This window comes from Haliotis cracherodii, unplaced genomic scaffold (genome assembly GCF_022045235.1).
Source record: "Haliotis cracherodii isolate W230 unplaced genomic scaffold, xgHalCrac1.p SCAF_14, whole genome shotgun sequence".
NCBI classification, from domain to species: Eukaryota; Metazoa; Mollusca; class Gastropoda; order Lepetellida; family Haliotidae; genus Haliotis; species Haliotis cracherodii.
In genome coordinates, this window is record NW_027266269.1 from 13687764 (window position 1) to 13713471 (window position 25708).

Genomic DNA, 25708 nt, shown 5'->3' on the forward strand with positions numbered 1-25708 from the left:
GGAAAACAGATACCCAATTCCTTACATGCACAATGACCACGACACCACGTGGCTCTTAATGTGGCTGTACTGAAAGCTGAGTATGTTCTGACCAATACACGCATGTGCACGACGTGTTGCGGAAGACCCATCATGCATATTTCCATATGTTGGTATGTTAACACAACATCAAAAGAGGAAATAGTGTCATGTTACTAATCTGCTTGCTGACTCATCTTTCAACAACCATAGTCACCTTTTATGGCAAGCATGGGTTGCTGAAGGCATGTTCTACCCCGGATCTTCACGAGTCACATAGTATGTATTATTATAACAATGGTCATCATTACTTCGATGGCTAGTTAACGTGCATACAGTTAATGGACTAAAACAAGGACTGGTCGACTCGGAGTAAGTATACTGTGTCTGAGTTGGGTATTCATGTTAAACTGCAGCACGGTATCACAGTGAGCTAGCACTATGAATCGGCATCAGTTCGGACTAGAACAAGCAGCCACACAAACACACACACGTACATACACTTCGCAATATAAGTGCAATAATCTTGGACGCGACGTTTAACCCCATTCCACCTCACCATCTATAGAGCCGTGTTGACAATAACCCATCGGTTCACATGTGTGAATGTAGCATAGATGCTCGTCTGGTATGGGACTGAAAGAGAAACTTGTATACAAATTCAATTATTTCAACCTAGTTACATTGGGGGAGAAATCAGAATAAGAAAACGTTCACAGAACATGTGCTTGATAAATATATTTGAAATCTACACATGATACCTATAATGCTTTATTCCATGTTTATACTAGGGCGGGCTGATCAGATTACGAATGGATTTTCAATGGGTGCGTGTCTTTATTTGTCAACCTATGAGCGAATTTCATGTTTTGCTATCAAGTGAAATTAATATAAATATACTAACATACTGATGTCAACCTAACTTATATATGAACACCTAAATATATCTGCCCTTACTGCCACATACCTAGACACGCTTACTCTTTTCCAGGGACGTCATCGAACACAGTGGTTAGGTTTGTTTCTTAACAAATAGAAACTAAAGTACTGATTTACGTTCAAATTAAAATAAAACGCTTCCGTTGCAATTTTACAGAAAACAGATACCCAATTCCTTACATGCACAATGACCACCACACCACGTGGCTCTTAATGTGGCTGTACTGAAAGCTGAGTATGTTCTGACCAATACACGCATGTGCGCGCACGACGTGTTGCGGAAGACCCATCATGCATATTTCCATATGTTGGTATGTTAACACAACATCAAAAGAGGAAATAGTGTCATGTTACTAATATGTTTGCTGACTCATCAAGCCAAACCTGGCAGCCAAAAATGTACATGACGACAAAACATACACGACTTGTCTCGTCTTCCAATAGTGTTAATTTCATTGCATAGAAGTGAAGGACTGCACATTGCACCTTTGAGTTTTTTTTACAATGTGTGTACGTTGTTGGCGTAGGTGTCGAGGAATTAACAGTGTCTGAAAGAGTACTGTTTAGGCATGAACAAAAATGTTATTTCATAATTGCAGCTGATCGAATATAGAGGACGGTTAGAAGATTCGAGGTCGTGAACCATACTCCGACAACAAAGAGTTGTTTTTGAGCGTGACGAATTGCCTCCCCACGAGTTCTCCATGTTACTAAGAGCACCTCCAAATGTCTCGTTGTGCATGAAGTGGGCTTTGCTGCACGCAGATATATGAACTAATAATTAGACGGGGATATTAATGTACTCCATGGGAGTAAATGACACTGTTTCATTGGAAAAATAGCCTTTTATGATCCATCATTAATGAAATTGGTGAGTGAGTGAGTTGGGTTTAACGCCACTTTTACAATTATTCCAGTTATATCATGGCGTTTCAACTTAATGTGGTAGGAAAGCCCGAAGTGATGCAGGTCTCGGACGTTAACCACTTCGATTAAACCCACGAGCACAGGTATGGTGCTGACAAACCTAGAAACATAATCGGGGCGAATCCGGATTCGAACCCACAATCAAAGGTTTCCGGCGTGCCCAAGGGACGCAATTCTGCACAGCGAATAGCGGTGCCTTAGACGACTGGGCCGCTAATGTTCCACATGTCTTACATGTATAGTAAATGACGGGCTATAAAACTAATATAACCTGCAAGTTTTGTTATATATTATGATCGTTAGTATTTGCTGACATACATTATGTAACATCACTTGTGTTTATCTTGTCTATGTTTATTAGATCCGCTTGGTGAAGACATCTATTCTCCTCTTTGTATCTCTCAAAATGTAAAGATGTGTAATTTAGTGATTGAATGATCTGTGTTTAGCGCCGCTTTGAACAGTATTCAAGTAAAATCAATCTGTGTAATCTTGGAATGTCCAAAGTAATGCAGGTCTCAGATGTTTACCACAAATGTGAAACAGAGCACCGGTATGGTTCTGAGAAACGTGGAAAGGTGGAGAACCTGGATTCGAACCTACGATCATATATGTCTGGCATACCCAAGGCGGCGCTTTAAATGACTTCCCGTCCACCGTTGGCCAAGCTTGAATTGACATCTTTAACAGCACAAGGGAGGCAACACTGGTCAAATCTTTTCACGTGAATGGGCGCAAATGGAACATTTAGGTCCTGAATTCTAATTAATTATATGTACTTCTATGTATGTAATATGCAATGACAAGCATTTGTGATGCAGTGTGTTATTTCTGGACAATCCGGATGATATCGGAAAAAGCGTGATAGTGATGACGTATGCTGTGGGATGACCTTTGTGGTTACGTTCTTAAGTGTGTTGGTGATAAAGCTTTAATCAAAATAACTGGGTGGGTGGGGAGGTGGCACAAGGATGGTCTATTAGTGACTTAACATGAAATAACAAGCACTCATTCAGTAAATGACCTTATCGGCACCATTAACTGTAAATGTATAACATGTGTATATTGACACCCTGTAGCTATAGGTGCTGGCTTGTCGTAACACCTCCAACGATCAAGCCTAACATGATATTGGCGAGGGGCGCATTTGTTTGTGGTCTGATCAAAGCATGTGTGGAATACCTCGGTACTTCATTGAGACGATGGAACTTTGAAACGCCAGTAAAATACACAACGCAAATGCATGTTTGACATTGATTCACTTGTGTAGACGTTGGACCTGTTTATACAACTGAAAATGTTACTTAATTTCAACTGTATATTGATTAAAAAAAACACAATGATAATTATATTGATATTATTTGCAATTAGTTTGTGACATGTGATGTGTCACAAGTGATAGTTGTCCATTGTTAACGTGCTGCTTCTTCTACTAAGTGACGTAGCTGTGTGAATCTATCCTGTGCGCTAGATGTTTTACGTAATCCACCGGATCTGGGAATGCCACGTGTTGCCCCGTGTGTGGATAACGGTTCCACAGTTTTGTAATGATGCTTGGTGCTGCGTGGAAAAACCTGGCTACAGCTGACGATGATTTCCCCTATTTGCAGTCAGCCCATGGCGTTGTTGCTTTCGGTTGAACACCATTTGGCTTTGGATTGGCCTCCCTACATTTGTACAACGAAAATGCACCATTTCCGTCGTCTCGAAGTTTGCAACTGAAGCAACAAAATATTGAATAAAGCGGCGTAAAATCTACTCACTTGTTCCTTGATAAAATGCGACTGACATCTGAACAACGCAAGAGAGCAATGGGTATGATTCAAATAGGAGCCACCCATGCCCACATTGCTGGAACTTTTGGTTGCTCCTGTGTTGTGGTAAATAACTTGATGCAACGTCACATACAGACCGTTACAGACAGGTCAAGAACATACCTATACTAGCGTTCTTTGCATCTCCGGAATCGATTCCTGACAGTGATGTCATCAGCGACAAATGTCTTAGGGCATACGATTAGTCGACAGACAATGGGCAGGTTACTCGGGGCTCAGAGAATTAGGGCTTACAGGACTTATAGATGATACATTAGGGTCATCACAACATCGTCGCTAGATTTGATATGGGCCCGGACTGTACGTCGTTGGCAGCGACGTGACTGGCAGAGGGTCGTCTTCTCTGTCCAGAGCTGATTAAAGACAACGTGTTTTCTCGCCGAAGGGGAGAAGGAATGGCGGCATGTTGAGTTCAGGAGGTCGTTTTGATGTGGGCAGGATCAAACCCCTCTGGTCAGTTGAGATTTCAGCGTTAAATGGATGACATTCTTCAACCGATTGTCCTACTATTTCTGCCACGTGGTGCCCTTCATCAACATGATAACGACAGCGACCACATCATCCTCCAGCCAACCAAACAAGAACTGTCCAAGATCCTCATCAGACGACTAACTTTATCTGTGTGTTGAAGATATTTGGTGCTTACCACACGTTATTAATGTGACGTGTCATTGGAATTTTAGGTATGTGTACCCTTTTGTCCAATTCGTTGAAAGCTTGGCCAATCTTGACTTTTTATTTTGGTTGTTTAATCTGGTTAATTGTTTTGTATCCTAGCAGTCATGTGTACACAAATTTGACAGTTTGTAATATTCATAACCCATCTTCGCGAGGCAAGGGAGTTAACTGTACAAAGTACAGTTTCCACCCTTGCCGAACAAGGCTGGAATTGGGGAAACTGGAAACATTTAGAACTCCCTTGCCTCGGGAAGATGGGTTTTACCATGTGGGTTGTCATCTATTTCTTATGTCTCTACAAAGGTAACCCAACAATTGATGAAAGGGTGGCTTTACCTAAGTTACAAAAATGTGATATTTCTTGACGATAGAAATATTGTAGAATTTTTTTGTCAATTTGTGTTGTTGTACCTGCTGAGGTAAAAGAGCACCTCTATTCGCATTACATCTCTCATTCCGTAACAGTAAGGCTGTTCATGTTCGGGATGTATTTTCATTTGTTGGTCAGATTATTGCTATGAAACCAGTTATTGGTTGATTTAGTCAACTTATGTATAGATCAGTATAGATCAGTATATAGATTGTTGATGGCTAAATCGTGGAATGACTGGACAGTTTTGTCAGCTCAAAGTAAGGAAGAGTTAATGTTCTCCCGGGACAATATTCGGCATTTAAAGTCAAGATGTTTGTGTTCAGACAGTTCTCCTTCCAGGGCAGCTTATAGCGATGCCAGCGGTGTAGGATACGGTGATAATTGTGTACAGTTTCGTCGCAGGTTGTCACATGATCAGTGCGCCGGACGCAAAATGAATCAAAGTTCAACATGGTTGGAATTGTCTGTATCTATTTGTCTTTCTTTTCTGTCACTGTAAGGCTGACATAATGCTGATGCGACCTTAAATTTTAACTCACTTACTCTTTTTGTTCTTGGTTCTCACCATGTCAAGTGGTTTACAAATATGTATGTTCTATGATTGAAAAGAGTTCCATGAAGCAACACTTACAACGTCTAGAAATAAATATCCGGCAGTTGTGTTTGAGATGCTGTATACGTTTGGAAATAGACTGGATTCCCTGAGATCTAAATGATCAAGCAGATTTTCGGAGCAATCTTTCTGACAGTGATGGATGGGCGGTTGCTGATTATGTCAAATGGGGACCACATTCAATACATTTTTCTGCTGTTTATTAAATGGGATCAATAGTTTCCATTCTAGGCACTGGAACCAAAATTCTGAGGATGTAGCTACTTTTACATCAAATAGGAAGAGTGAGGTGAAGTGGTAAGTACCACCAGTGTATCCGCTGTCTCGTGTGTTGTACCATATGCGCAAATACAGGGCAAATGTCACGTTGGTTGTACCTAAAAGTGCGACTCACAAGTGTCTTTAGTGGTATTCGGCAAGTGTTTGGCCTTTGCTATGCAAACAAAAACTAATTGTCGAGGAAATAATTATAAGAGATTGTGTATATTTGCCGTCTTGCAAACAAGCTCATGTTCCCAGTCGAGTTGAGGTCTTTGGTGAAATAGGTAAAAAGTGTTATAATGTTAAAGTTGAAAGTGATTGAAATGCCTTTTTTGTTTCAGATATGTCACACAGTAGCATGTAATGTCTATTCTCCCGTTGTATAGTTCACTGACATCTTGATTTATTTGATGATAATGTCATCTTCGAAATATGTTTCTGTGTGTTTCTGTGTTTGTTTCTTTGTCGTTTAACGCTGCGCCCAGCAATATTCCAGCTACGTGACGGCGGTTGGTAAATAAACGGATCTGGATTAGACAATCCAGTAATTGACAACATAAGCATCGATCCACGCAATTGGGATACGGTGACATTGCAAGTCAGTGATCCCGTTAGTCGCCTCTTACGAGAAGCATTCGAAATATTTGTAACTAAACTGTTGCAGAATTACCATGATGTCACTCGATGAGCCACATAGCGGGGATTCTTTAAGAGCCTCTGTTAAAATGTTTTGTGAAATGTGTAATATTTTAATTTGATAAGTTATGTCTTATTAACATATTAACCAGGAAACGTACATGTCAGTCGCCTCTTTCGAATTTGTGTGATATATTTCGGTGTTTCATTTCTATGCAAATACTTGATATTTGAACTACAGACAGAATCAGGTGTATTTCACAAAAGATGAGTTTTATATTTTGGAAAAGCGGTGTTTTGCTGTTGGTGTAATTTTGAGTTTCCTACCGCAATTTTCATACATGTCCTGACTATATTAATGTGCACAATTGACTCCTGCATTTAGCTTTTAACTTGCATTTCTTTCGTTTCTGAGCGACTGAGCGACTCATGAACATATCAACATTGTGAACTTTACACGATTTGGTACATATGCTGTTTGATAAAAGCTGATATCCCCTCTTCGTGTTTTCGAGATAGTTATTCTATGATTGTTTTTTGAGACACAAATGGTCCAGTCGTCAAATGTTTCAATGTTAGCACCTCGGGCCTGCCACAAACCTGTGGTCGTAGATTCGTCCTAAATGTGTTCATATGTTTAATGTCACGATATCTTTGCCTGTGTTCATGGGTAAACGTCTAGGAACAGTATCAATTCAATTTCTCTCTCAAATCAATCTTATACGCTGTGATATCACTGAAGTACTGTTAAACCGACCTGTGAAGATTCGGGTTAGAATAGATCTTCAGCAGCCCATGTTTCCCGTAAAAGGCGACTATGTTTGTCATAAGAGGCGAGTAACCGGGTCGGGTGGTCAGGCTGACTTAGTTGATGCACGTTATCGAATCCCAATTGGGTAGATCGATGTTCATGATACCAACCACCGGATTTTTCAGGTCCAGACTCAATTATTTACATGCGTATATATAGCTGGAATATTGCTGTGTGTGGCGTTAAACAACAAACAGACAAACTGTTAAACACAACTCACGCAACATAAATGTTCTTGAGGCTGCAAAATATTTGCGACTAGTTCCATTAAAGAAAGTGCTCCCATCATTCACTCAGGGATGAGCAGAAATAGTGTCGAAACAACGTATCTTGTCCTTCGAATATATGTAGTGAAACGAAGCAAATATCAACAAACTAAAGTGACATAAGAACAGGTAAGATTTGTCTTGCAAGTGTTAAAACTACATATACCACGCTTTGTAATTCAGGATAAAACAGTGCATGGGGTGTGACCTACTAATATGTCATAAACATATCACCATAACATCGTAATCATGATCGTAATAGAAATTTGGGTATTCAGAAAGTTTGTAAATGTGAATTAAAGTACCATAGTAATTGTTGTTTGTAATTGTTGTTTTAAACAAAAATAAAACTTTGGTAAATGATTTAGTGTTCTTTGCCTGCCTATTGCACTGATACTGTTTCTGCTGACCAGGAGATCAGCTCAATCACTCAACTGAATGAACATAGTTACTCCATAACTGCGACTACTATATGATTCCAGATTACATTGAGTATTTGCCACATCATTCAACCAGCATTCCCCATAATAACAAAAACCTGTGTGCAACCTAACACTTCAGAGTTAAATAAAAGCATAAACCGTCTATAATTGTTTTGTTGCTCACAATAATTCATATATACGTATGTCAATATGCTTTATTCACATATGTCAGTTAAGTATCAAATCTGTGGCTTACTTAGAGCAAACAGCGCATGTCAACTCCCAGTTGTTCTTGTATGGTGGACATGGCAGGGAACCACAAACACCTTCAACAAGATACAAGAGTTGCCCGTTCTTGTTTTCATGGCCACCACGAACCTTCTCTGCATCTCCATCAACACACAGATACTCATTAGCAGCATGATTGTAATGGCCACCCATCAGGTACCCCGTGTACTCAACTCGCCATCCAGGGAAGCAGGACATCTTGGCAGGCACCATGATGACGCTTGTCTTGGTTCTGCTTCTACACACGGCACAGGGAACGTCATGGTCATGGAGGTTTTTGAAACTGAAGGAATGACCACTGGTTTCATATTCTGTACCATAGATTGCACCATGAGCCTGAAATCCAGGGGTGTGGTTTCCATACTCGGGCTTCTCAGGCAGACACAGGATATTAGCAGGGCCAGCCTTTGTATTGTGATCATTTCCACCAGCTATTCCTGTGATAATGATACAGTTAGCTTAGTCAAAACAATCATCACTTACATGTTCTGGTTACTTAGATACAGAATCTGGCTTAAAACCATGGGTGCTCAAAGGACATAAGTCAATCCTCTTGACCCCTTGATGAACTTTTCACCATTTTGGATACTGTTTACAGAATGACGTTTCGCGTGGTCATGAGACGCCTATTACGTCACATATATTTCACGCACACCTGCGACAGATGCATCCCTGAATTACGCATACATTTTACCGTAACGAGGAAGGAATTGTAGTCAGTTTTAGAAGTAAAGCTGCACAACACAGTTTTAGTTTATTTTTTCAAATACAATGTTTATCTCATCCCGGGACGTGGTGAGAATTGTTATTTTAACTATGATAAAATTATCCATTTCCAACAATGACTCTCGACGATATAGACAGACCTTTGACAGCATTCGATGTCCCCCCTTTGTATTTACCTGAGAGAATAATATGTGATAACTAGATGTATTTTAGTTTTTCGAAATATTGATGAGAACTTGTAAATCTTGTATGTGTGCATAACCTGAACTTGAAGATGATGGATCCTACCATATTAATTTTCTTTTAAAAAAACTCGGAATTCAGAGCTGCGTCCCGTACCCCTGGCATACACCTCCGGTGCGAATAACGGTACGAATAACGGTTCGCGCTGATAATATTTCTGTATCTTGGCGATTTTGTATTAGTCCCTGAATAAGAAAATGATCCAAGATTGCAAGGGGAAAATCTGAAGTGCATAACTATATTTTTGTTTGCCCACGTACAGTTTTAGTTTTATAGTGTGATACATGTATCGGATGTTTGTTATTTTTATTCTAGAATGTGGTTCCGCACATGTGCGTTCCACAATATAAGTAATTGCAACGATTGGACAAGCAAAGCTTCCTTGCATACATAGTACTGATCTGTACTGATTGAGTCTGTTCATTCTTTATTTTAATACATTACCCACCACTGCAACTTTGTGTACATGTGGAACTTGTTCTAAACAAACAGATGAATGAGCCCCGAGTCCAAGTTTTGCAATGTTGTAAATTTGACGTATGTGGTTTCTATATTTTTATACAACCAAGTCAGGACGTACCTTTATGTTGACAAAGTACCGCATCATTTGTGGAGTAGTTACTGGGGGGAGGGGGGGGGGGGGACATAGTAGACAGATCGTATTTAGCAAGGACCTTGTCAAAAGATAATCAATGTAATTACATGTACATTGTACATTACAAACACGGTTAATTATGGTTAGGCACTTGTGGTTAGGCAGATAGTCCATCCATCTGTCACTCTTTTCGTTTGTTCGTACATCCATCTATCGATCCATCCATTAGACAAACTATGTGTGCATAGCTCATTATAGAGTGTGATTAGACAATCTTTGTACGCACTGGTTACTACACAATGTGATGAGAAAATGTGTATCTGCATATGTATACACTAAATAACATGACTAGTAGCATGTGTATTATATGTGGATGCATAGCAAGGGTGGGGAAATATCAAATTTGTGAACTTGAACAACTAGACAGTAAGAAACATTTGTCCGGAGATAAAGTTTACTTGTCCTGCTTATTTATGATAATGGTGTTTTAGCACAAAATACAAGATGGTAATGTATGTCAATTGCAAGAGCGAAATCAAAAGAAAACAATAAGTTTTGATAAGCAAGTACGAACTTCCATGACTTCTCACAACAGGTTGTGCAATGTGGCAACATGGTTATCTGATCAACCAGTCAGAAAGTGGAGGTAAACATTACCCTGATATAATTTGGATTGGTAATACTTTCTGTTGAATCTGAAGGGAGACACAATGCGTGGTTCCCAACACAATTTGACAAGATCGTATATGCATATGCGTACCTTACTACACAATGGGACAAAGTAATCAATGTTTGCATACCTCATGAGTGCATTGATCACAGCAAAATGTAGCAAGACAATCTGCATGCATAGCTCACTTCACAATGTAACTAGACAATAACTGCATGCATAGCTCACTTCACAATGTGACTAGACAATATATGCATGCATAGCTCACTTCACAATGGGATTAGACAATATCTGCATGCATAGCTCACTTCACAATGTAATTAGATAATATCTGCATGCATAGCTCACTTCACAATGTGACTAGACAATATATGCATGCATAGCTCACTTCAAAATGTGATTAGATAATATCTGCATGTATAGCTCACTTCACACTGTGACTAGATAATATATGCATGCATAGCTCACTTCACAATGTGATTAGATACTATCTGCATGCATAGCTCACTTCACAATGTGACTAGATAATATATGCATGCATGGCTTACTTCAAAATGTGATTAGATAACATCTGCATGCATAACTCACTTCAAAATGTGACTAGATAAGATCTGCATGCATAGCTCACTTCACACTATAACGAGATAATATCTGCATGCATAGCTCACTTCATAATGTGACTAGACAATATCTGCATGCATAGCTCACTTCACACTGTGACTAGATAATATATGCATGCATAGCTCACTTCACAATGTGATTAGATACTATCTGCATGCATAGCTCACTTCACAATGTGACTAGATAATATATGCATGCATAGCTTACTTCAAAATGTGATTAGATAACATCTGCATGCATAGCTCACTTCAAAATGTGACTAGATAAGATCTGCATGCATAGCTCACTTCACAATGTAACGAGATAATATATGCATGCATTGCTCACTTCATAATGTGACTAGACAATATCTGCATGCATAGCTTACTTCAAAATGTGATTAGATAACATCTGCATGCATAGCTCACTTCAAAATGCGACTAGACAATATATGCATGCATAGCTCACTTCAAAATGTGACGATATAATATCTGCATGCATAACTGACTTCACACTGAGACTAGACAATATATGCATGCATAGCTCACTTCACAATGTGACTAGACAATATATGCATGCATAGCTCACTTCAAAATGTGATTAGATAATATCTGCATGTATAGCTCACTTCACACTGTGACTAGATAATATATGCATGCATAGCTCACTTCACAATGTGATTAGATACTATCTGCATGCATAGCTCACTTCACAATGTGACAAGATAATATATGCATGCATGGCTTACTTCAAAATGTGATTAGATAACATCTGCATGCATAGCTCACTTCACAATGTGACTAGATAAGATCTGCATGCATAGCTCACTTCAAAATGCGACTAGACAATATATGCATGCATAGCTCACTTCAAAATGTGACGATATAATATCTGCATGCATAACTGACTTCACACTGTGACTAGGCATAAAATGCATGCATAGCTCACTTCACAATGTGACTAGACAATATATGCAAGCATAGCTTACTTCAAAATGTGATTAGATAATATCTGCATGCATAGATCACTTCACAATTTGACTAGACAATATATGCATGCATAGCTCACATTAAAATGTGACTACATGATATATACATGCATAGCTCACTTCACAATGGGAATAGATAATATATGCATAAAAAGCTCACTTCACAATGTGCAGAGATAATATCTGCATGCATAGATCATTTCACAATATGACCAAATAATATCTGCATGCATAGCTCACTTCACAATGTGACTAGACAATATATGCATGCATAGATCACTTCACAATGTGATTAGATAATATATGCATGCATAGCTCACTTCACAGTGTGACTTGACAATATATGCATGCATAGCTTACTTCAAAATGTGATCAGATGATATATGCATGCATAGCTCACTTCACAATGTGACTAGACAATATATGCATGCATAGCTCACTTCACAATGTGACTAGACAATATCTGCATGCATGGGCTCACTTCACAATGTGACAAGTTAATATCTGCATGCATAGATCTTTTCACAATGTGATTAGGTACTATCTGCATGCATAGATCATTTCACATTGTGACTAGATAATATCTCCATACATAGCTCACTTCAAAATGTGATTAGATAATATCTGCATGCATAGATCACTTCACAATGTGACTAGACAATATCTGCATGCCTAGCTTACTTCAAAATGTGACTAGACAATATATGCATGCATAGATCACTTCACAATGTGATTAGATAATATATGCATGCATAGCTCACTTCACAGTGTGACTTGACAATATATGCATGCATAGCTTACTTCAAAATGTGATCAGATGATATCTGCATGAATAGCTCACTTCACAATCTGACTAGACAATATCTGCATGCATAGCTCACTTCACAGTGTGACTAGACAATATCTGAATACATGGGCTCACTTAACAATGTGACAAGTTAATATCTGCATGCATAGATCTTTTCACAATGTGATTAGATACTATCTGCATGCATAGATCATTTCACATTGTGACTAGATAATATCTGCATACATAGCTCACTTCAAAATGTGATTAGATAATATCTGCATGCATAGATCACTTCACAATGTGACTAGACAATATATGCATGCCTAGCTTACTTCAAAATGTGACTAGACAATATATGCATGCATAGCTCACTTCAAAATGTTATTAGATAATATCTGCATGCATAGCTCACTTCATAATATGACATGACAATATATGCTTGCATAGCTTACTTCAACATGTGATTAGATAATATCTGCATGCATAGCTCACTTCACAATGTGACTTGACAATATATGCATGCATAGCTTACTTCAAAATGTGACCAGATGATATATACATGCAAAGCTCAATTCACACTGTGGCTAGACAATATCTGCATGCATAGCTCTATTCACAATGTGACTAGACAATATCTGCACGCATAGCTCACTTCACAATGTAACAAGATAATATCTGCATGCATAGCTCAATTTGCAATGTTACTAGACCATATCTGCATACATAGCTCACTTCACAATGGGACTAGATAATATATGCATGCATAGCTCACTTCAAACTGTTACTAGGCAATATCTGCATGCATAGCTCACTTCACACTGTGACTAGATAATATCTGCATGCATAGCTCAGTTCACAATGTGGCTAGACAATATCTGCATGCATAGATCATTTCACAATGTGATTAGATAATATATGCATGCATAGCTCACTTCACAGTGTGACTTGACAATATATGCATGCATAGGTTACTTCAAAATGTGATCAGATGATATTTGCATGCATAGCTCACTTCACAATGTGACTAGACAATATATGCATGCATAGCTCACTTCAAAATGTGACTAGATAATATCTGCATGCATAGCTCACTTCACACTGTGACTAGACAATATCTGTATGCATAGCTCCCTTCACAATGTGACTAGACAATATATACATGCATAGCTTACTTAAAAATGTGATTAGAAAATAGCTGCATGCATAGCTCACTTCACAATGTGACTAGATAATATATGGATGCATAGCTCACTTCAAACTGTGACTAGACAATATCTGCATGCATAGCTCACTTCACAATGTGACTAGACAATATCTGCATGCATAGCTCACTTCGCAATGTGACTAGACAATATCTGCATGCATAGCTCAATTTGCAATGTTACTAGACCATATCTGCATACATAGCTCACTTCACAATGGGACTAAATAATATATGCATGCATAGCTCACTTCAAACTGTTACTAGGCAATATCTGCATGCATAGCTCACTTCAAAATGTGACTAGACAATATATGCATGCATAGCTCACTTCACAATGTAATGAGATAATATATGCATGCATAGCTCACTTCACAATCTGACTAGATAATATCTGCATGCTTAACTCACTTCACAATGTGACTAGATAATATCTGCATGCATAGCTCAGTTCACAATGTGGCTAGACAATATCTGCATGCATAGATCATTTCACAATGTGATTAGATAATATATGCATGCATAGCTCACTTCATAGTGTGACTTGACAATATATGCATGCATAGGTTACTTCAAAATGTGATCAGATGATATTTGCATGCATAGCTCACTTCACAATGTGACTCGATAATATCTGCATGCATAGCTCACTTCACATTCTGACTAGACAATATATGCATGCATAGCTCACTTCGCAATGTGACTAGACAATATCTGCATGCATAGCTCACTTCACAATGTGACTCGATAATATCTGCATGCATAGCTCACTTCACAATGTGACTAGACAATATCTGCATGCATAGCTCACTTCAGAATGTAACGAGCTAATATCTGCATGCATAGCTCACTTCACAGTGTGACTTGATAATATCTGCATGCATAGCTCACTTCACAATGTGACGAGATAATATCTGCATGCATAGATCATTTCACAATGTGACTAGATACTATCAGCATGCATAGCTCACTTCACAGTGTGCCGAGATAATATCTGCTACATAGATCATTTCACAATGTGACTAAATACTATCTGCATGCATAGCTCACTTCACAATGTGACTAGACAATATATGCATGCATAGCTCACTTCACAATGTGATTAGATAATATATGCATGCAAAGGTCAGTTCACAATGTGACTTGACAATATATGCATGCATAGCTTACTGCAAAATGTGATTAGATAATATCTGCATGCATAGCTTACTTCACAATGTGACTAGACAATATATGCATGCATAGATCACTTCACAATGTTACTAGACCATATCTGCATGCATAGCTCACTTCACAATGTTACTAGATAAGATCTGCATGCATAGCTCACTTCACAATGTGACTAGATAAGATCTGCATGCATAGCTCACTTCACAATGTGACTAGATAAAATCTGCATGCATAGCTCACTTCACAATGTGACTAGACAATATCTGCATGCATAGCTCACTTCACAATGTGACTAGACAATATCTGGATGCATAGCTCACTTCACAATGTGACTAGATAAGATCTGCATGCATAGCTCACTTCACAATGTGACTAGATAAGATCTGCATGCATAGCTCACTTCACAATGTGACTAGATAAGATCTGCATGCATAGCTGACTTCACAATGTGACTAGATAATATATGCATGCATAGCTCACTTCACAATGTGACTAGATAAGATCTGCATGCATAACTCACTTCACACTGTGACTCGATAATATCTGCATGCATAGGTCACTTCACATTGTGACTAGACAATATCTGCATGCATAGCTCACTTCACAATTTGACTCGATAATATCTGCATGCATAGCTCACTTCACAATGTGACTAGACAATATCTGCATGCATAGCTCACTTCAGAATGTAACGAGCTAATATCTGCATGCATAGCTCACTTCACAGTGTGACTTGATAATATCTGCATGCATAGCTCACTTCACAATGTGACTAGATAAGATCTGCATGCATAGCTAACTTCACAATGTGACTAGATAAGATCTGCATGCATAGCTCACTTCACAATGTGACTAGACAGTATATGCATGCATAGCTCACTTCACAATGTGACTAGACAATATCTGCATGCACAGCTCACTTCACAATGTGACTAGATAATATATGCATGCATAGCTCACTTCACAATGTGACTAGATAAGATCTGCATGCATAGCTCACTTCACACTGTGACTCGATAATATCTGCATGCATAGCTCACTTCAAACTGTGACTAGACAATATCTGCATGCATAAATCTCTTCACAATGTGACTAGATAAGATCTGCATGCATAGCTCACTTCACAATGTGACTTGATAGTATATGTATGCAAAGCTCACTTCACAATGTGACTAGATAATATCTGCATGCATAGCTCACTTCACAATGTGACTAGATAATATCTGCATGCATAGCTGACTTCAGAATGTGACGAGATGATATCTGCATGCATAGATCATTTCACAATGTGACTAGATAATATCTGCATGTGTAGTTCACTCCGTAATCTCACTGGGCACTATGTGTATTAATTAGATACAACTAAACATCTAGCTCCGTTCACAGTTTGACTGTACATCAAAGAAAAAAATGGTTTGAATAGAGGGTGTCAGGTTTATCTCACCTTTATACACAAGTTCCGTTTTAGACGGACATTCTGTTTTTCCCCATCGCGTGTAGATAGCACCACCAGTACCCTTACCTGTAACACAAAAATATTGGTATTTCAATATATATGCATACATGTCTATATAATTGGTGTGTGAATTGTGGATAATTGTTGTGGACATTTACTTGGTTTGGGAAACATCTACAAATGTACTGACAAACTGTGTCATAAACCTTGATTCACTCCACGTGGGCGGACCCTGCTACATGGGACACAATTTCAATAATATATTTACAAAAGTAATACTAAAGAGACACTCATATTCTGTGATATACCCTAATGTAATGTTTTAACGGATATTGATAGGAAATACATGAGTATTTCGTTGATTAGAAGACATGATTACTTATACAAAGAACATTATTTTCATAAACACTGATGCACTTTCACATTTCCTCTTTCATTGTTAGCACTTGCAAACACAACCCAGAGATAAAACATTCCTCCATATTAGCCTTTCCCCTGGTTTTCATGATAAAGTAATGAACCCCTTTGCCTTTGACAGAATAACGATGTGAACAAACACATAGTAAAAGTCTGGCTGAGGGCGTCACCTGCTCGGTAGGCTGTACAAGAGTGTGTCATCAGCTTGAATGTGTTCAACTTACACGTTTCCGTCATTTGGCAGTTATCATTCCTTTATGTGCAGCCTCAGCCTTTTAAGTTGATGAAACAATGGACATTCATCAGCAAATAGAATTTAGTTTAATCCAAAGATATAGAAACAAGGAGGTCAACGAAGGAACAAATCTGTCTTACCAGAATTCGACGTATTCTGTTCCGTCTTAAGCATCTGCCGCAATTCATCGAGAAACGTCTGAGTGGCAATGCATGGTGTTGAGGTTGGCAGAACCCGCGGAGTGGTCTTCCGAATTGTCACGCCTACACAGAGCAATGTGATCATCAATTCTTTCGCCATCATCTTGACTGTAGGCAATCTATAGCGTCATGATAAGTCAGTATTTATATGTATATAAATATGTCCAGTTCACGCTAGCTCAGAGGAATAAACAGTGTCACCTGCAATAAGGTAAATACAGCTTAACTGATACGGAGACCAGTACAAATACAAATAATGAATGTTGCAGCTCGGAACTCTTTAATTTCCAGCTGTACAGTTGTTGCCAGTGTGTCTCTGGAACTAAACATCCTGCAGTAGATGTTGGATTCCGAATGAGATGCAACATATATAGAATTCTAAACGAGCTCCCATGTACACGTACATGTTATGAAACGAGTGAGATACCACAACTATTCACGAGTTTCATAAAATTAGTTTTACACGGGAGCGAGTTGAGTATTTTATTTATTACTTGCCATTCATATCATTTTCAGAATTATACTGTTGAGTGTGAATAGGCTGACACCCTGACGATCCATGGCATAATGTAATTGAGTTTGACTGAATAATACTTCAAACACGTCAAAAGTTGAAACGTATGAATTTAATACCATCTAACGGTCCACCTTTGGAATTCAGGCGTCCATTCCACAAAATTATCGTAGCGCTAATATTATCGGAACTCACATACTTTAAAATAGATTAACGACTGTCGTTACAGTACGATCGCCTTGTGGAACGGCGCCTTGCACCTCAAAGTTTACAATTACGTCACACTACCCGATGACGTAATTTGTGGAATTTTGTTGCAAGTTCCATCGGCGAAACAATGCCATGTGACGTCAGCCTAGCAACAAGGTTGCTGAGGTCATCGAGTGTGCATAAGCTCCTCTCAGTGATCTATCATATCCACACGCAATGTCGTTGAATAAGCAAAGGGATGTTGAGAGCTTTCAATATTTGTTGGTGAAACTTGTTCCGAGAGTATATGAGCACGCGTTTTAGAATTACACAATGCGTAATACAGCTGCATGTTTATTAAACGGGTGATCTCTTCACGGGCAGGTAATACGGTCTGTTATTACACCGCAGTGTACATACTGGTGGTGAGAAACTAAAATGTGTGCCTCTACATGAATGTATGGTTATTAACTGACAAGTTGTAATGTTTCCGGCTGTGCCCCGAGTGTTGAAGTATTTACACCTCTAGGATGTGTCACATCCAATGTTATTCAGCAGGTTGTGTTTCTTTGTAACTGCCCTGTGTTTCTTTCTAACGGCCCTGTATGTCAATGAAGTGAGTGAGTGAGTTGGGTTTAACGCCGCTTTTAACAGTATTCCACTCATATCACGGCGTGTCAACTTTATGTGGGAGGAAAGCCCGAAGTGATGAAGGTCTCAGACGTTTAACACTACGGTGAAACCCACGAGCACGGGTATGGTGCTGACAAACATAAAAACATAATCGGGGCGAACCGGGATTCGAACTAACAATCATAGGTTTCTGGACTCAACTCTGCACATCGAATCGCGGCGCCTCAGACGACTGGGCCACCGGTGCCCCCTAAATGAAGTGTGTGTGTGTGTGTGTGCGTGCGTGCGTGCGTGCGTGCGTGCGTGCGTGCGTGTGTGTGTGTGTGTGTGTGTGTGTGTGTGTGTGTCTGCTTGTACTTGTCCGGACTGATGCCTATTTTATAATGTTAACCCACTGAGATGCCATGCCGCAGTTTAACAGAATACCCCTCTCAGAAACAGTATATTAACTTCGAGCCGACCAGCCCTTGTTTTAGCCCTTTATTGCCGAGCGCCAGGCAGGGTAACACCAAGTACCATCTTCTAACGTCGTTGTTCTTGCTCAGTGAAACTCGTTCTGGTCAGTTGAAACCAAATCTGGTTTGGCTCATTCTGGATTGGCGCTATTTTTTCCTTTTTATAAGCCGAATATTTTGTATTCCTCCTCACGCAAATAAAAGTCCCGCTGGAAATCCGCATGTTGGTAGAGACGTGTCCTGTGCTTCATTTGGCTTTATTTCCATTCACGTTGATCATGTGCTTCCCAGAGCACGAACACATCACAAAAATTGTCAGGACCATATCAATCCATTGGTCTTGTTTTACAAATGGATGAGTCTCATTTACATGCTGTTTTCCCATGTTTAAATATGTTTTGGTAATCCGTTGGGAATGCACATGTGACGAATTCTGTTCTGTTGTTGCATGTGAATATATGTTAATATTGTGATATGTGATATGAAATGTTTTTAATTTTAATGGTCAATGAATTGTGATGCAAATCTTTACTGTTATGTTTACAGGGACAAACATGTAATATACGTCTGGTAAATATAAAAAATGATTAAAACAATTATCGACGAGGAAACCAAGGAAAGATAAATAGATTAAACACACAAGTTATATATATTGGGTTCTGACCATTTGATTCTGAAGTTTAATATTAACGAATTTCTATTTCTGGAAACATGCAGATCTACACCAGCAAATCTATTCTTAATCAAGTTTCAGATAACAGAGAAATTGTCACAAATTGAAAACAGATCTAGATAAGTCAAATTCTATGAAACCTGTAAAAGTGAAATTGATGAAGAAACTCTATATATATATAAAGAAATGGAAACGCCAACACTGACAATTTCTGAGTAAAATTCGGAAAAAATGCAGTTGAATTGGAGTGAGTGAGTGAGTATGGTTTTACGACGCTTTTAGTAATATTCCAGCAATATCACGGCGGGGGACACCAGAAATGGGCTTTACACAATGTACCCATGTCGGGAATCGAACCCGGGTCTTCTGCGTGACGAGCGAACGCTTGAACCACTAGGCTACCCGACCGCCCCTAGTTGAAATGGAATAAATATCCAGAGCCATAAAGTCAGTGAAACATAATCAAACTCTGGGGTTAGGCGGATATTCAATAGAGTTCCTTGTGGCGTTTGTAAGGTAATTGGATTTTTTGATATATTAAAGAATCATTTAACAACAATCAGCTGACCCTGACTATGAAAATGGGTATTATTACCTGTATACCTACATCGGGAGAGGACACAAGACTACAAAAACACTGGCGCCCCATCACGTTTGTTAATAGAAACTGAACATGTATATCAATAGGCATATGCTCTTGATACGGTTATTCATGAGAACCAAACTGGACTCATTCCATGTAGATTTATTTGTGAAAACATGAAGCACGAAAATAAGACACAATATACGAAAGGGTTGTTAATGTTGATTGATTCTGTGAAAGCTTCCGATGCTATATCTGAACAAAATACATAAACTGAGTTGTTAGAGAAAATGGATATAAATTCTTTGTTTCCCGTCAGCACATGGAGAAGTTTTGGCTTGATCTGAGCTTGTTTATTGAACGACAATTTGATATCAATGTTATTTCCACTGACTTTGCTAACTTACTGGGAACTACAGTGACTATAATTTCTTGAATAATATTATCTTATCAGCAGAAAGAGATATCTATGTCTCTTGTATGAACAACAATACACGTGTCTTCTAAGAAATGCCTATCAGACAAGACAATCTAATGTATCCGTTGATACATTTTGCAGAAGAATTTAAGGTGGGACTGCACGCAAAGAAATAGGTGTGGTAAATGACGAAAGTGTCAGCACATTCCTGTTGTGATAAAGATTACACATGACACAAATTCAATGTGCCAGGTCCTATTTACCAAACAGATGAGTGAGTGGGTATAGTTTTACGCCGATTTTAGCAATATTCCAACAATAACACGACATGGGGACACAGGAAATGGGTTTCACACATTGTAACCATGTGGAGAATCGATGAGAACACTTTAACTATCAGGCTACCCTCCCGGATCGTTCCCATAATGAAAATGGGACATGTTAACATTATGTTTGGAAATAAGAAATACGCCTGATTCTGTTGTTCATTTTGAATTTCAATATTTGTATATCTTTAACCACTAGGCTACCCCATCGCACCTCAACAAATGAGTACTCACTATATTACCAAGGTCTTTGAGTCAGTGTGTACTCATATTTCCCTCTAAACCCCATGGGAAGTACACAGACCAGGCTGTCGCATGATCAGCAGCTAGAAGGTGTACCATCACATTACCCTCTTATCCAACAGAGTATCCATTCCCTGTTTGGTGACCAAGGGCATAGTTCGGACATGGTCTCTTGCCTTAGAAGACACCCCATGTTATCTGTTTTTCAGTGTAAGACAGGACCGGAGCCCTATTTATAGTTGCACATATATGAGTTACGTGCAGCACTACGACTTCACCTGTGACAGACAATAGAGTTGCACAAAGATAATAGAATTACAATACGATCTCTCCTTGGAGACAGTAGTTACTGTTATATCTCTCTGGTAAACAAGCGCGGCAAATGGCACAAAAAAGCAAGTTTACGTTTACACCGCAACATACTATACATATATTGTATACATTACTTGTATTTATGTTCAATGACCTGCACATAAACTGGCAGCATGGACAAGTGTACGGATGCAGGTCTAAACAGATATTAAGAGAGAAGGAAGGTTTAAATTATAATGTTGAAATCGGCTATACTTGTAAGATACATAGTGCTATCATAGTCTCTCGCTCTACAGCACAGCCAGGTCAGGTGTTGTCGGATACCCCTAAATGATGTATGCCCCAGTTATTTGTCAACGGTTTTATGGCTACATAAGCCAAAGATACGCAGTGTAAATCACATTATTCCAGTTATATCACGGCGTGTCAGCTTAATGTGGGAGGAAAGCCCGAAGTGATGCAGGTCTCAGACGTTTACCACTTCGGTGAAACCCACGAGCACGGGTATGGTGCTGACAAACCCAGAAACATAATCGGGCGAACCGGGATTCGAACCCACAATGATAGGTTTCTGGCGTGTCCAAGGGACGCAACTCTGCACAGCGAATCGCAGCGCTTTAGACGACTGGGCCACCCGTGCCCCCAATTCAACAAAGACACCTGTTTAACCCAACTGATTCCTAGTGCCATACAGATAAGTCGATTTAATGCAAAGGCCATTGTTGACGTACTGAATACAACATTCTGGACGGTGCTAAAAGGCTTTCCCATATTAATGACGTCACACGTGTCAGGGTTATGTATGTTTTACATGTTTTCTGAAATATTTTATATAATGGCTTCAATTGACTTAGTTCTTCAAAATAACATTTAGAAAACAATCATGTTTTATGTGAACTGTCAGTTTTAGTACATAAGACAATCTAAATATCTGAGTCATATTTCCTTGGTTATAGTTTGTTTGTTTTTAATATCAGTTAGCAGTCCAAATAACCACTGGAGAATCATGCAGGAACCAAAAGCACTGAAAGTCTGCATAATTCCCAGTAACGTGGTCTAGCTTCAGTTGTTTGTTTTAATTTTAATTAACTAATCTATTGAAAATACATTTGTTTTAATTTTGATCTGGTTTGTTTTAAACCCCAATACTGTGATATATACCTTGCTGTTTTACTGTCCATTGTCGACAGGTGTTATATAATAACTAACTTGTTCTCATCGCGTTATGGCTGCAATATTGCCGATGCGATATACAATTGTGATCACTTACTCTTAGTAATCTTATAAAATTAGTCTAACATTTGAAATGATCAGATGGTAGGGTGCCCTCATTAAGACACGTGGTTAAGGCCTATCGCTGATGACTGATACGTGGCAATAGATATCTTCGGCATATATTGATATATTTGCGATCTCGAATGCACACAGGGGCCACACAGCATCCATCAGGGGACCCTCTTGGGATTGTGTTACACATGACATATTGTGTGAATTGCGTCTAGAGTTCCCACACAGTATTTCAGTGATATTGTGCCGTGCCAGCTGTACAATGTATATGAGGGGTGCCCTGAGTGATGGGGGACACATCTGGCACCCGATCCATGAGCGACCAAGGGGTCACTCGACCATACATATACCCTCTATGTTGCTAAGCAAGACAAAAAATAGGAACTAACGTATGACAGATCAGTGTCAAGGAACTCACCTTTGGACTGAGCCTTAGATGGCATGGAAGAACATGTTGTTGATCAGTACTGCTACACACATTTGAGGAATACAAAGCATATGCACGTAGTAATGCCAGTATGTATAAATATATATATGATTTCCAAACAATTTCAGCTTACCTGAAGACTGAGAAGCAAGCAGGATGGCGGCTGCCAACGTTGATATTCCTATCCCCACCATTGTTGGTAATGACAACTCAACTAAGTCTCATGTCATATTTATTTGTTTTCCTCCAGGATCTAACACTTTCTTCTTGGTGCTGACAGCCGCCATAGAGCTGGAATATTGCTGAATGCGGAGGTTAAACAACAAACCAACCAACCAATCATGTTGCTGCCATCATGATTGTTTCACACACACACAAAATCATCAGTTGTAATCATATCCTTCAACATACATGCAACAGCAGTTCACACATGCGAGTTGCTGTGAAGTATCCCAACCGTGCTCTCGTGTGGCGCCGTGGTAATCTGTGTCGTGTTTCATCGATCAATGCCGCCTGTTGCAGAATTTTAGGTAGATATGATAGAGTCATGCTCGTTTCAAATTTACACATGACTTCTTGATTTCTCTGGTTCATGATGCAGATGTTGACTATCGCCATACCCGATCTACGTATCACACTCCATGTTGATGATTCAAACTGATAAGTAGAGGAGTTTGCTGCACGTGTGATGTCTGCTGCAACGAAACACGGGGGCTATTATAGGAGTTGTGTGTCACCTGGTACTGCGTTGTAGGGTTGCAGCTGAATGATGTACACTTTTCACAGAGAGAAATTCAGCATTGTTTATACTGAGTAAACTGTAAACGATTACCTTCACTGTGTCCATTTGATTTGGCTTTGTTCCATTTCGTGTAGCAGCGATAAGGAATGATTACCATTCTGGCAGTGATATTTTAAATCAACAGTGTAAATATTCCTTGTACGAATGTGTTGAAAGTGTTATAACTAACCACATGAATGTGTACATTAAGAACATTGTCAGCGGATGGGACAGAATCCATCAACATGAATCACACATTGCATGTTAGTAAAGAAAGGAAAACGTAGTGTTCATGATGTTTTCATTATAATTACAAAATATGTTTGTTTGTTTGTTGTTTAACGCCGCACTCATCAATATTTCAGCTATATGATAGTGGTCTGTAAATAATCGAGTCTGAACCAGAAGATCCAGTTATTGACTTCATGAGCTTCGATCCATGCAATTGGAATCGATGTCAGTGAGCCTGACCACCCGATCCTGTTAGTCGCCTCTTTTGACAACCATAGTCACCTTTTATGGCAAGCATGGGTTGCTGAAGACCTGTTCTACCCCGGATCTTCACGAGTCACATAGTATGTATTATTATAACAATAGTCATCATTACTTCGATGCCTAGTTAACCGCATACAGTCAAAGTAACGAAATCAATTCCCCATGTGGTGAAGATACAGGATGTTAACTCCGTACGTCACACGTGTGTCGTAGAGGTTGACCTCGTTTTATCTGTTTCCATTGGATAACCGTGACCTCTGTCACGACAGAGCTTCGTTTTTCATTCATAAAAAAATCACGAGAAGTCATTCATTTTCACAAAACTTTACCAGACAGAACCGAAGGAATCTCACAAAAATGAGACACTTACAACACTTTATTAAAACAAAACCGATAGTCACGCGTATGAAATTTGCTTTGAAGTCTATATTAGTTATTAGTTAATGTTACTATAGACATTGCATCGAGGTTTTATCAATTTGCAATGTAAGAATACTGACAGATCAGGGTCATGCACCCGACCAATTTCACCACGTTCAAGTTGATTTAACATAAACAGTTCAGCGTGGCAAAATTATGTCAGTATAAATTATCTGGACAGATACTAGTGTCTAGACTTACGTTCCGGCTGTGTCATCATCCTCTCCGAAGAATATTTTGTGACACTGTTTCCGAAGGTCTTTATTTATTGATAAACGTAATGAATGCACGAACAGATCACTCAAAGTGAACAGTTCCGATACAAATCATTCGAAAACTCCGTGGAAGTGTGCCTGACTTTTGAGTTTGTGGCCCCAAACATCCCAAATGTGGTCACTAACATTCCCTATGGACCTCTAGCGTAAAATTATGTGAATAGATCACTGTTGTCTGTTCATGTTCTCCTGGTGGAGTTGCCCTTCGTTTGAAGCTGTCAAGCAGACTTGCGTTTGTTGATTGTCACTTCTCCAGTACAGGGTCGTACAGTTTTAACATTGACACCATTGGCGAGGACTCTGGTTTCCTTCTTCCAAG

The 25708-nt window shown here is 39.1% G+C and overlaps 1 protein-coding gene across 1 annotated transcript; it reads right to left on the reverse strand.

Moving 5' to 3' along the window:
- Positions 1-7989: 7989 nt before the first annotated feature.
- LOC139460574 (uncharacterized) lies at positions 7990-23612 on the reverse strand. Its single transcript, XM_071242042.1, has 4 exons — positions 23552-23612; positions 17299-17421; positions 16495-16572; positions 7990-8504 (listed from the first exon to the last, which is right to left on the reverse strand). The coding sequence occupies exons 1-4, from the start codon at positions 23610-23612 to the stop codon at positions 8032-8034; spliced, it is 735 nt and encodes a 244-aa protein (XP_071098143.1). The 3' UTR covers positions 7990-8031.
- Positions 23613-25708: the final 2096 nt, after the last annotated feature.

What these genes read in the sequence shown, in the direction of transcription:
- LOC139460574 (XM_071242042.1), bottom strand. Translation starts at nt 23,612, where the DNA reads ATGGTGGGGATAGGAATATCAACGTTGGCAGCCGCCATCCTGCTTGCT. An exon ending in GCTTGCTTCTCAGTCTTCAG is followed by an intron (nt 17,422 to 23,551) that starts GTAAGCTGAAAT and finishes TGCTCTGTGTAG; the next exon opens with GCGTGACAATTCGGAAGACC. An exon ending in ACAGAATACGTCGAATTCTG is followed by an intron (nt 16,573 to 17,298) that starts GTAAGACAGATT and finishes TTTGTGTTACAG; the next exon opens with GTAAGGGTACTGGTGGTGCT.